Source organism: Gossypium hirsutum, chromosome A11 (assembly GCF_007990345.1).
Source record: "Gossypium hirsutum isolate 1008001.06 chromosome A11, Gossypium_hirsutum_v2.1, whole genome shotgun sequence".
NCBI classification, from domain to species: domain Eukaryota; kingdom Viridiplantae; phylum Streptophyta; class Magnoliopsida; order Malvales; family Malvaceae; genus Gossypium; species Gossypium hirsutum.
In genome coordinates, this window is record NC_053434.1 from 25,320,332 (window position 1) to 25,332,214 (window position 11,883).

The 11,883-nt window shown below is 33.6% G+C and overlaps 1 protein-coding gene across 3 annotated transcripts; it reads right to left on the bottom strand.

The window, feature by feature from the left end:
- Positions 1-7,239: 7,239 nt before the first annotated feature.
- LOC107913012 (NAC domain-containing protein 37) lies at positions 7,240-11,055 on the bottom strand. Of its 3 annotated transcripts, none has more exons than XM_016841434.2 (4): positions 10,915-11,055; positions 9,202-9,381; positions 8,736-9,007; positions 7,240-8,087 (listed from the first exon to the last, which is right to left on the bottom strand). In XM_016841434.2, the coding sequence occupies exons 2-4, from the start codon at positions 9,365-9,367 to the stop codon at positions 7,476-7,478; spliced, it is 1,050 nt and encodes a 349-aa protein (XP_016696923.2). In that variant the 5' UTR covers positions 9,368-9,381; positions 10,915-11,055; the 3' UTR covers positions 7,240-7,475. The 3 variants fall into 3 exon arrangements, with proteins under 3 accessions (XP_016696923.2, XP_040937397.1, XP_040937398.1); XM_041081463.1 differs by having other exon boundaries at positions 10,425-10,996; XM_041081464.1 differs by lacking the exon at positions 10,915-11,055 and adding an exon at positions 9,496-9,989.
- Positions 11,056-11,883: the final 828 nt, after the last annotated feature.

Genomic DNA, 11,883 nt, shown 5'->3' on the forward strand with positions numbered 1-11,883 from the left:
TATTGAACGTTTCAAAAACTATCAGAATAAGCTGGATAATGTGACTTGATATGTTGATCCGATCTTCCAACCTCTTGAAAATCTACAAAGACATTAAACAACTCGAGTAAGTTTAATGAAGCTTAGTAAGTTTGATGGGTTAAACATAAATATTACCGAACCTACAATAACACATCAATTAAACAAATTCATTCAATGTAAACTCCCTGCCAATCACAACTTCAATAGATGAATACACTTTTTTTAGATCAATACCAATAACAAACAATATGTTTTTCAATTTCAATTACATATTCACTTGCCAAATCCTCCCAAATCTGTGAACGGCTTATGGATAAGAGTACATCATTTTCAGAAGCCCGAAGGCTGAACAGAAGCCCGAAGGCTGAACAGAAGCTCATGAAAACTAAACGAAACCCATAAGGGTTGAACAGAAGCTCATAAGAGCTGAGTAGAAACTCATAAGGGTTAAACAGAAGCTCAAAAGAGCTGAACGGAAACTCATATGAGTTAAGAAAGAAGCTCGTGTGAGCTAAATGGAAAGTAAATACAAAAGTTCGCAACAAATGGTGGACCTCGGTTTACTTGGTAATTTTCCACATTTTCTTCCAATGTCGTCAATTCACTGAGTGCCAAATGTACTCAAATCCCGCGTTCCAATCGTTTCTAACATTCAATTTAAATTCATAACTTTAACAAAATTTAACTTTCAACAATAGATATGAATAAATACATAATACCATTCATCAATTCAATATATATATTTATATATTAAAATTTAACCGTACGAACTTACATGGGTTGAATTGTAATATTTGTAGAAGTTCAAGGACTATTTCGCTAATTTTCTTTTTTTCACGAGTATCTACAGGTTCTTGATCTAAAATATAGAAATACTCATACATTAGCATATATTTCAGTTCCAATTCATTTCTTAATTAATACCTTTATTTTTTAAATTTACACAATTACCCCAAAATTTTACAACTTTTGCAATTTAATCCCTTAACTAGTTAATCTATCAAATGAACTATTTTTTCTCAATTAATAATTTATTTAAATATTCTAGGCTGTCATACATCCCTTGATAAAATAGAAATTTAATACCTAACTTTAATACTTTAACTTTTCAAAATTTAGTTTTAAAATCAATATTTAACAAAATCACTTTATACAATTATCAAATAACATAATTAAAGCTTTAAATCCATGTTTATTCATCTACAAAATCCTATATTCATTAATAGTAACTTCCAAAATTTTCAATAAAATAAAAAACTAAAGCAAGACTTAGTTGGACCTAAATGTAAAAGTTTCAAAAATATAAAAATTACAAGAAAAATGTAAGAATTGAACTCACATGAAGCAAAATATGAAACCAGCTTATTGAGCTCTCTCTTATGGCATTTTTAGACTGAAATTTTGAGATGAAATTGTCTAGAAATCTATTTGGTCATTTGTTTTATTTTTAATTTCAACTAAATTATCATTTTGCCCTTAATTTAATTAATTTATTTTATTTTATTTTATTTTCTACTTATGTCGCCTCATGCCTTTATCTTGGGCTTAATTGCTCCTTAAGTTCTCCCTTATTTATTTATCAAGCCATTTGATCACTTATTTCTTATAATTCACAAGTTTTGTACTTTTTTCAATTTAGTCCTTTTAAATTAATTAACTATCGAAACGTTAAAATTTTCTAACGAAACTTTAATAATACCTTAATGAAACTATGTAAATATTTATAAAAATATTTACGGCTTGGTTTATAGAATCGAGGTCTCAATACCTTATTTTCTAAAACCATTTGACCTAATTATTTTTATTAAATACAAATCACTAATTCAAAAATCTTTCTATAACCATATTTGACTCATAAATACTAAATAATAAAATTTACGAGCTTACTCGTTGAATTTAGTGGTCCCGAACCACTATTTTTGACACCACTAAAAATCGGGCTGTTACAACTCTCCCATCTTTAGGAAATTTTATCCTTGAAATTTGTTACATAAGAATAGATTTGGATATTGTAACCTCATTGATTGTTCTGTTTCCCAAGTAGCTTCTTCCAAACCATGACAATGTCATAATACTTTTACTAATGGTACTCGTTTATTCCGCAATTCTTTAACCTCTCGAGCTAAAATTCTCACTAATTCTTCCGAATATGTCATATTTGGCTGTAACTCAATCTCACTATGAGAAATCACGTGTGAAGGATCTGATCTGTACCGTCGCGGCATCATACATGAAACACATCATGAATTTTCTCAAGTTCAGGAGGCAAGGCTAATCTATAAGCTACAGGGCCGATTCTTTCAACAATTTCATACGGTCCAATAAATCTTAGACTCAGTTTCCCCTTCCTACCAAATCGTAACATTTTCTTCCATGGAAAAACTTTTAAGAATACTCGATCACCAATAGCAAATTCTATATATCTTCTTTTCAAATCTGGATACGATTTTTGGTGATCAGAAGCAGGTTTTAAACTGCCCCGAATAACTCGAACTTTATCCTTAGTATTTCGGATCAAATCAACTCCTATTAGCTTGGATTCACTCAATTCAAACCAATACAATGGTGTCTTACATTTCCTCTCGTAAAGAGCTTCAAATGGTGCCATTTTTATACTGGATTGATAACTATTGTTATATGCAAATTCAGCTAACGGTAAATACCTTTCCTACCTACCTCCAAATTCAAGTATACAACATCTCAATATATCTTCCAGAATCTGAATTACTTATTCTGATTGTCTGTCAGTTTGAGGATGAAATGCTATACTGAAATTTAACTTAGTACCGAGAGCCTCTTACAATTTACTCCAAAATCTTGATGTAAATCTCGGATCTCAATCTGAAATAATAGATGTTGGAATGCCGTGTAACCACACAATCTCAGATATATATAGTTCCGCTAATTTCTCAAGTGTAAATTTTGTTCTGATTGGAATAAAATGTGTCGATTTAGTCAACTTGTCAACAATCACCCAGATTGAATCTTTCTTTCTCGAAGTTATCGGTAAACTGATACAAGATCCACCGTGACATATTCCCACTTCCATTCAGGAATCATAATAGATTGTAGTAAACTTATTGGTACCTGATGTTCTTCTTTCACTTGTTGACAAATCAAACATTTTACTACAAATTCACAAATTTCTCGTTTCATACCCATCCACCAATACATCTGTTTCAGATTACAATACATCTTCGAACTATCCAAGTGAATAAAGTACGTACTATTGTGAACTTCAAAAAGAATATCATTTTTCAAATCTGAATTACTTGAAACACAAATTCTATTGCGATAACGCAATAGAATACTATCATCAACACTATACTCTGAACTCAGATTATTCTGAACTATCTGTCATTTCCTCACCAATTTCGGGTCATCATCTTGCAATTCTAGAATTCGTTAAAGAAACAGGGGTTTCGTTCTCAACTCTGCTAATACAGAACCATCTTCATTTAAAGTTAATTGAGCATTCAATGCTCAAAGTGCAAACAAAAACAACTTTCGACTAAGTGCATCCGCAACTACATTAGCCTTTCCTGGGTGGTAATTAATAACCAGATCATTATCTTTCAATAATTTTAGCCACCATCTCTATCTCAAATTTAGCTCTTTCTGAGTCATTAAATATTTCAAACTTTTATGATCTGTAAACACGTAACATTTCTCGTCGTACAAATAATGTCTCCAAATCTTCAAAGTGAATACGATTACGACCAACTCAAGATCATGTGTAGGATAATTCTTCCCGTGTGGCTTTAATTTTCGAGAAGCATAGGCTACTACCTTTTTTAATTGCATCAGTAAACAACCCAAACCATTAAATGACGCATCACTATAGATAACATACGGTACACCAGATTCTGGCTGAGTCAAAACTGGAGCTTCCGTCAACATCTTCTTCAGTTGATAAAAACTCTGCTGACACTCATCGGACCAGACAAATTCAACATTTTTTTTTGTAATATTTGGGTTAACAACGAAGCAATAATCGAATTTTTTTTACGAAACATCAGTAGTAACCTGCTAGACCCAGAAAACTTCGCACTTCTGAAACATTTTTCAGTGTTTTCCAATTTACCACAGTAGAAACTTTACTCAGATTAACTTGAATCCCATCAGCTGATACTATGTGACCCAAAAATCCAACTTCACGAAGCCAGAATTCACATTTGCAAACTTTGTATACAATTGCTTTTCTCTCAAGGTCTGTAGTACAATCCTCAAATGTTGTGCATGTTTAGATTCTGTTTTGGAATAGATTATTACATCATCGATAAACATAACCACGAATCTACTCAAATAAGGTTGAAAAATCCAATTCATTAAATCCATGAAAGTAGCAGGAGCATTCTTCAATCCAAATAGCATTACCAAAAACTCATAATGACCGTATCGAGTTCTAAAAGCAGTCTTTGGCACATCACACTCTTTAACCTTCAACTAATAATATCCAGATCTAATGTCTATCTTTGAAAACACTACGACACCTTTCAATTGATCAAGCAAATCGTCGATACGTGGCAAAGGGTATTTAGTTTTAATTGTGACCATGCTCAACTGTCTGTAGTTTATGCACAGTCTCAAAGAATTGTCTTTTTTTTCACAAATAAAACAGGTGCACCCCAGGGAGACATGCTCGGTCTGATAAAACCTTGGTCTAAAACTCTTGCAACTGTGCCTTTAATTCATTTAATTCAATTGGTGTCATATGGTATGGTGTTACTGATATTGGAGCAGTTCCAGGAATCACATCAATTACAAACTCAACTTCACGATCAGGTGGTAAACCCGGTAATTCTTCAGAAAATACATCAGCAAATTTACTAACAACCTGTAATTGATCTAGCTTCGATTCTGAATCCCACGTATCAAGAATATAGGTTAGAAATGTCTCATTACCTTTTCGCATCAATCTTTGAGCAGAAAAAGCTGAAATGATTCTAATAATATCTTTCGGATTCTCAGACTCAACTGAAACCATCTCTCTTATTTGTCAATTCAAATCAATCTGTTTTTGTTTGCAATTTACCACAGCATCATGTAAAGATAACCAATCTATTCCTAGAATAACATCAAATTTCCGAAACGATAACAACATCAACTCAGCAGGGAATTCATAGCCTTTCACTTTTAGTTGACAATTACGACACCCTAAATTAACTATCACACTTTGACCTAGTGGATTTATAACTTGAATATCATAATCAGTAGATTCAACAGGCAGTTTCTTTTCTGCTACTAATGCAGTGAAAATATAATAATGAGCTGACCCAGGGTCAATCAATACATATACAGTAACATCAAAGAGATAGAATGTACTAGCAATCACATTTAGAGTCGTAGCTTCCTCTCTTGCTCGAATGGCATAGGTACGTGTAGGTGCTCTAGCTTCTGACCGAACAACAGTATCTTTCATTCCTGAACGAGCAGTCCTACTGGCATTATTTTGACTCGAAGGCCTACTTCTCTAAAAAGTAGCCAATTATTTTTCTTTCTGCTCTTCATGCTCTTTTTGCAATTGAGGACAATTTCGGATAAAATGACCAGTTGCTCACCATTTGTAATAAGCCCCCACTTTACTTCTACACTCACCAGGATGATATTTCCCACAATATCTACATCTAAGTTTAGGAGCATTTTGCACACTACCCACACTAACAACGGGTCTAGTAGATACCCCAAAATCTTGTTGAATTGTCTTGTTTTTATTCAAACGTTCAGAAATTGAGGTAGCTCGGTTGAAATCATCTTTAAACTTTTTAGCCGGCGATGCTGAAAATAATTTAGAAGAACCTCTTTTGTAAGATTCTCGATTTGACCTATCTCATTGCATTTTTCAATTGCACACCTCTTCTATTTCCTGTGCAAGATCAGACAAAATAACAAATTCTCGTATTTCATTACCTCCAATCATCATTCGGGTTTCACCATTCAACCCTACTTCAAACCGAATGGACATTTCTTCTTCGATTGACACAATTTCCCGAGTATATTTACTGAGGTATACAAACTCTCTCTCATACTCAGCTACTGATCTATTTCCTTGACGCAACTCAGGAAATTATCTCTTTTTCTTGTCTAAATTCCTTTTGCCACATATTTCTTCTTAAATACAGTCTGGAAAAATTCCCAAGAAATTTTCTCCTTTGGCACTACAGCCACTATTGTCGACCACCAATTATATGCTTCCTCTTTCAGTAATGAAACAACACATCTCAAATAATCATCAGGAGAACAAGTCATTTCTTCAAAAACTCTTATTGTATTTTGAAGCCAATACTCAGCTTTAACTGGATCATCTTCTGACCTACCCCGAAATTCTTCAACCCCACACTTTCTAAGTTTCTCAATCAGAGTACATTTACTAGATCCAGTCACTGAAGGAGGTGGAGGTGCAACATGAGGCACTACAGATGGTATAGTAGGGGGTGGAGGTTGTTGAGCTAGATTTTTTTCTTACATAAATTCACTGAACCACTGATTCATATACCCAAAGAACATATTTTTAAGTTTTTGTTCCTGAGCCAGAGGAATCGGGACATTACTACTCGTCCCATGTTCAAAAGTCTATGCTCTACTATTAACCTCATCATTATTAGTACGTTCAGATCCGCCTGACATCTTTACAATTTATAAGAAAACAAAGGTTAGATCGGATCATACACATCACACTATCACAAATTTATATGGCATGTACTTTTAGACATTTCACAAGCTACGTTCATCTGAGAATCGACTAAACCGTTACTCTGATACCACTAAATATAACACCCCTAGCCCTGTTTCGGCGACGGATAAAGATTAGGGGTGTTACACATAACACTAGTTAAATATTAATCCTTTATTTGATTATGTTTTCTCACCTCCATGCAAATACACTTTGGAGCCTTATTATCCTTTTGAAAGGAAAATCAAAATTGAGAAAAAAGAGCCATCGTTTATCATTTCTAAACCTAATTACTGAATTCCCCCGCCCCGTGCACCACAACTACCATGGTCTAGTGTTGTAGAACCAATATGAACAGTAAGATAATGTTGCATAATGGGTTGGCAATCCAATATGTTTAAATTAAAATCCAACATCCGAAACTACTTTTTGTTTTCAATTTACAACCTAAAATAATACGAGCTTTAGAGATAGTAAAACTTTCACTCTTTGAAAATGCAGGCACAGTATGCCCGTATCCATGGTGTAGTATTGCAGTTACTGTATCTGCAGTATACTTCAGAATTTCCTTAAGCTGTTAGACAGTACTTGAGAAATTACATGCATGCAATATTCCATGGGAGAGATAGGGATTAAAGGAGAGTTTCTTCACTCATTTCACAACCATATATATGTATATGTATATTTTACAAAAAATAGGTCTCGTTATGCATCAAACGTTTATAATATTAATTAACTGATAAAACTCTGTTCATGGTCTCCTTTTTCTCTCCCCCACCCTTCATTTATCAAATATGCATATTCCAATATCACAATCCGAGCTCGAGTTCAAGAACTCGTTCAATTTGTTGGCTTCTTCTCTACCACTACTCTGTAACAACAGCAATGCCATGTCTGAGTTGTTAATGTTATTATCTGCAGCATCAAAGCATGAAACTGCTACTTCACCATGGTATCTATCTTCATGGCTCAACTGAGAAGCAACAAACTTGTCGAGGGTTCTCCAGTCAGTCACTTTCTCATTGTTGTTGTTGTTGCACATTATCTTCAGCAGATGATCTTCTTCTTCTTTGTGATTGGTATTATTATTATTCTCGGGTATTAGAGATATGGAGGTCTGCTTTTTTATTAATGGCAGAGATGGGCTCTCTAGCTGAGGAAGCTGTACGAACTGATCGGAGTGGACAAAGTTTAAGTTTTCAGCCTCGGTCTCTTGCTTACACAAGTAACTCGGAGGTAAAAAATTCTGGGGTTGCCTAGACAAGTAGTCTAGTGGATCAACCACTGAGCTAATGCCACTTGGTTCGTCGTAGCTTGAATCCCACACTTCAATGTTCTTGGTTTGACCAGTTATTTTCTTCTTAAATGCTCGACAAACAACCCAGCCTTCTTCCTGCAAAAGTTTTGGAAAAAATACTATGTTAACCAAAGTCTAGAAGATGATGGGATATGAAAGCTATAGAGGAGGAACTGGAATTTTGCTTTTCACACTCACACACTCAAAAAGAACCCATGGCAGAAAAGGAATTGGGAGAAAGTATATTTATATTTTTGATATCAAAAGTTATATTAATCACTTTTTTGATGGTTATGGTGGAAACCGGAAACCGTGTTTCTAGAAATTAATCATGTTATGTTGACATTTCGGTAAATGGTCTTCAAAGCAGAAAAAAGAAAGTGATTCCATTTCTCAAATAACTGGTATAATAATTCAACTGAAAGTATATAGACGAAGAATGCATGATTCATGTGAAGAATTTACGATCCTAAGAAAATCCATGGCTGATAGTAATGGATGCCTAACCCTTTCTTTGTTCATAAATACTTGAAAAAATAAAGTTTTAAATAATACTAGGTCAAGTGTGCCTGTTCAAAGCTACTCAGAATGTCGGACGACCATGAAGACTATATATATATATATACTTGCTTTTCACTTTATTGACAACTCCGTTGACAAAGAGAGGGATAGAAAGTGAAGATCAACTAAAGATTAATGAAGGAATAATATAATATAATATAATATAATATATTATGTGCTTGCCTGTGGAGGTCCATTCTCGTCGGATTCAAGCCTGTATTCATGCATGATCCAGTCGGTTTTCTGTCCATTAGGAGCTCTTCCTTTGTAGAAAACAAGGGTCTTCCTCATTCCGATCAGCTTGGATTTATCGTACACCGCCTTGTCTCGCCCCGTTGCTTTCCAGAAACCAGCCATGGTTGCTCTGTTAGTCCTTGTCCCCGTTGGATATTTCTTATCCTTGTGACTGAAGAAATACCACTCGCTTTGCTCCTCGTATCCGATCCGGCACCTCTCTGCATCAACATCATCGCAACCATTATTTAGATCTGATAAATACGTACATAAAAGACAAGCTCTGAAACAACATCGATGTCTAGGGTTATTAAGTTTTCATGCAAGTATGAAACCCCAGACAGCTGAATCAAGCAAATTATGTTTTGTTTAACCTCTAAAAAGTGATCAAAGATTGAAACCGGAAAAAAAAAACCTTGAAGATCCCATGGTTCGATCCTATAGAGATCAATGTCTCTGATGACATCGAGATCAATCTTCTGCGATGCGACCTTCTTCCTCAGATAATACCCAACAAGCTCTTCGTCCGTCGGGTGGAACCGGAATCCAGGTGGGACACATGACTCCATTGACTCCATCATAACTGTTGTTGCTTCTGCATCAATTTCACCACACACCCTATTAGCTGACTATACCTCTCTCTTTATTTATATCAACTCGAAATCATAACCAATAAATGAAGTTAAAAGAGAAGGGAGAAACTACAAACCCGAGACAAAAATTTGCACGAAAAATAAATGGCAAAAAAAGAAAGTAGAAGAACAATAATGAACAAGTCTCCAACTAAAAAGGTGACAAGTGTTATCATAATCATCAGCTAGGCTAGCTCATTTGGTAGTGAGCAACACTCATCACCATGTTTATCTCTAGAAAAATAAAAATTACCATGTCTTATAAAAACAAAAACCCATTATTTCGTAAGACATTAATGATATTTTATTAGAGAATAGGTGAAAAAAGGAGGGGAAAATGGAATCATGAGAGAAGTTGGAACATAGCCTTCTCTCTCTCTCTCTGTGTTTGTGGTGCAGCTCTCTCAAGGGGATAAACGGGACAGCTAGAGGTTTGAGCTAATGATGTTGTCTTGTGTTGGTGAATGGTGGAAATGATGCATCAAGAACGGGGTTTCCATTAACAAAATAACAAATAATTTACAAAAGAGAAGGGTTTCTAGAAATACAAACTAATCAAATATAAAGTTTTCCTAAAAGGGCTGAAACAAACAGAAGTTTACTTTTCCGAACATATATATATAAATTAATCAAAGAATGTTAATTAGTGTGTAAACACATTTGAGTTTATGGTTTTTTGAGCAAACAGAATCAAAAAGTATATTGAATGGACAATGTGATTATGTGAATGATGTTGACCACAAATGAGCACGCCTTTGTTCGAAAGAAGAAAAAGGCTGTTTGGAGACAAAAAGAGGCCCGTTTCCATTGGATCAAGGTATGAAAAGAGAGGAAGGACATGGAACCTATAAAGAGAAAAAGGAACTGTGTCTCATATGCAAATGAAACGGACTCTGCCACTTTGTCTGTTTGTCGAGAATGTCCATAGCAGCACGGGTGACCTTTTCTTTCATATACACTGATTATGAGAGTGAAACAAAAAACAAAACAAATAATGCCAACTTACCCAAAATAAAAAGAGGGTTTGCTACTTTGCTTTGCCTCCAATTCTCACAAAAAAAAAAACCAGATAGCTCCCAAAACTCATTCAGGTTTTGGTGAGATTTACAGGAAACAACTTCCATCTCCAATCTTTATATGTAACTGGTTGGAGGGTTTGTGTTAGAATGTTCAGAGACAAAAAACAAACAAACGTTTTCATCAATTCCTTTACCAAATCTTAGTCTTCCCAGTAATAATAAGGTGGCTTCTTTTGACCAAACAAAATAATGTGAAAAACATAGACAAAAAGAAAAATTGCTATGCCAAGCGATGTGCTGCTTTACCATGATAATTGCTATGCAAACGAATATTGCAGTCATATTTTGAATTGTTTTTATGTTTAAAAACCGTAAAATAATGGGGATTTTAGGGTGCAGAACAAGATTGAGAATAGAGAATGTTGAAAAGAAAAGATATTTTAATTCAGAGTAAATGCAAAAAAAAAAAAGGCTTACCAGAAACAAGGTAATGGTGGAGTTAGAAATGAAGAAGAAGGTGACAAAAAAGAAGAGAAAAGAGACAGAAATAAAGAATAGAAAGACAAAAGAGAAGAGAGATATGAATGAGAATATAAAAGGAATAACAAGGGAAGGACCGCTGGATTCGATTGCGCATGGTTGATGGCTGTCCCCAGTTGCTTACGTCACTGGCAGGCTAGCTTCTTACACAAATTCTCTTTTTTCATCCCCTTCTCCGATTTTCATTATATATTTCTTCATAAGTTCGCTGAAAGTCGACATTCCGTATGAAACTCAAGGTATATTTTGGGTAACAATTTCGAACTTTTGAGATTGTTAGAGGTAATGTAATATTAGGGTTAGGAGAATATAAAATTATGGGTAAATTTTATTATCTTGTTGAGATAGAATTGTATAAAACTGTAATTTTACATCATTTTTATCTTTTTTTAATAGGAAAATGATAATTAATTTCTAATTTTTTTCTCTTGATAAAATTTAAATTCAACTAAAAATTAATAAAAAAATTTGATTTGTCATTCTTCTATTGGAAAATGATACAGATGAAATTTAGGAGTAATTAGAAGTATATTTTATTAAATTATCTTTCTTATAGAATTTGGTTTTTTAATAAATTTAATTCTTTTAATATTTTTTAATTTCAATTTTCACAAATTTATGATAAAATATTACAATTTGTATATTGATAAGTATACGATGTTGAAATAAATTTATAAATCATAATTATAATAATTCATAAAAAGTGATTACATCACTAACTATAATTATAATTATAACAATAATTAATCTACTAATAAATAAATTATTACAGTAAATATACATCATTTTAAAGTATGTCATCTACTATTTCACTGATAGAAAAATGTTTTTGTTTTCAATTAGTCATAAAAAAAGTCTAAATTGAGTAAAATAATAAAAATAAAGGGAAAATCGATCCAAAGTTTA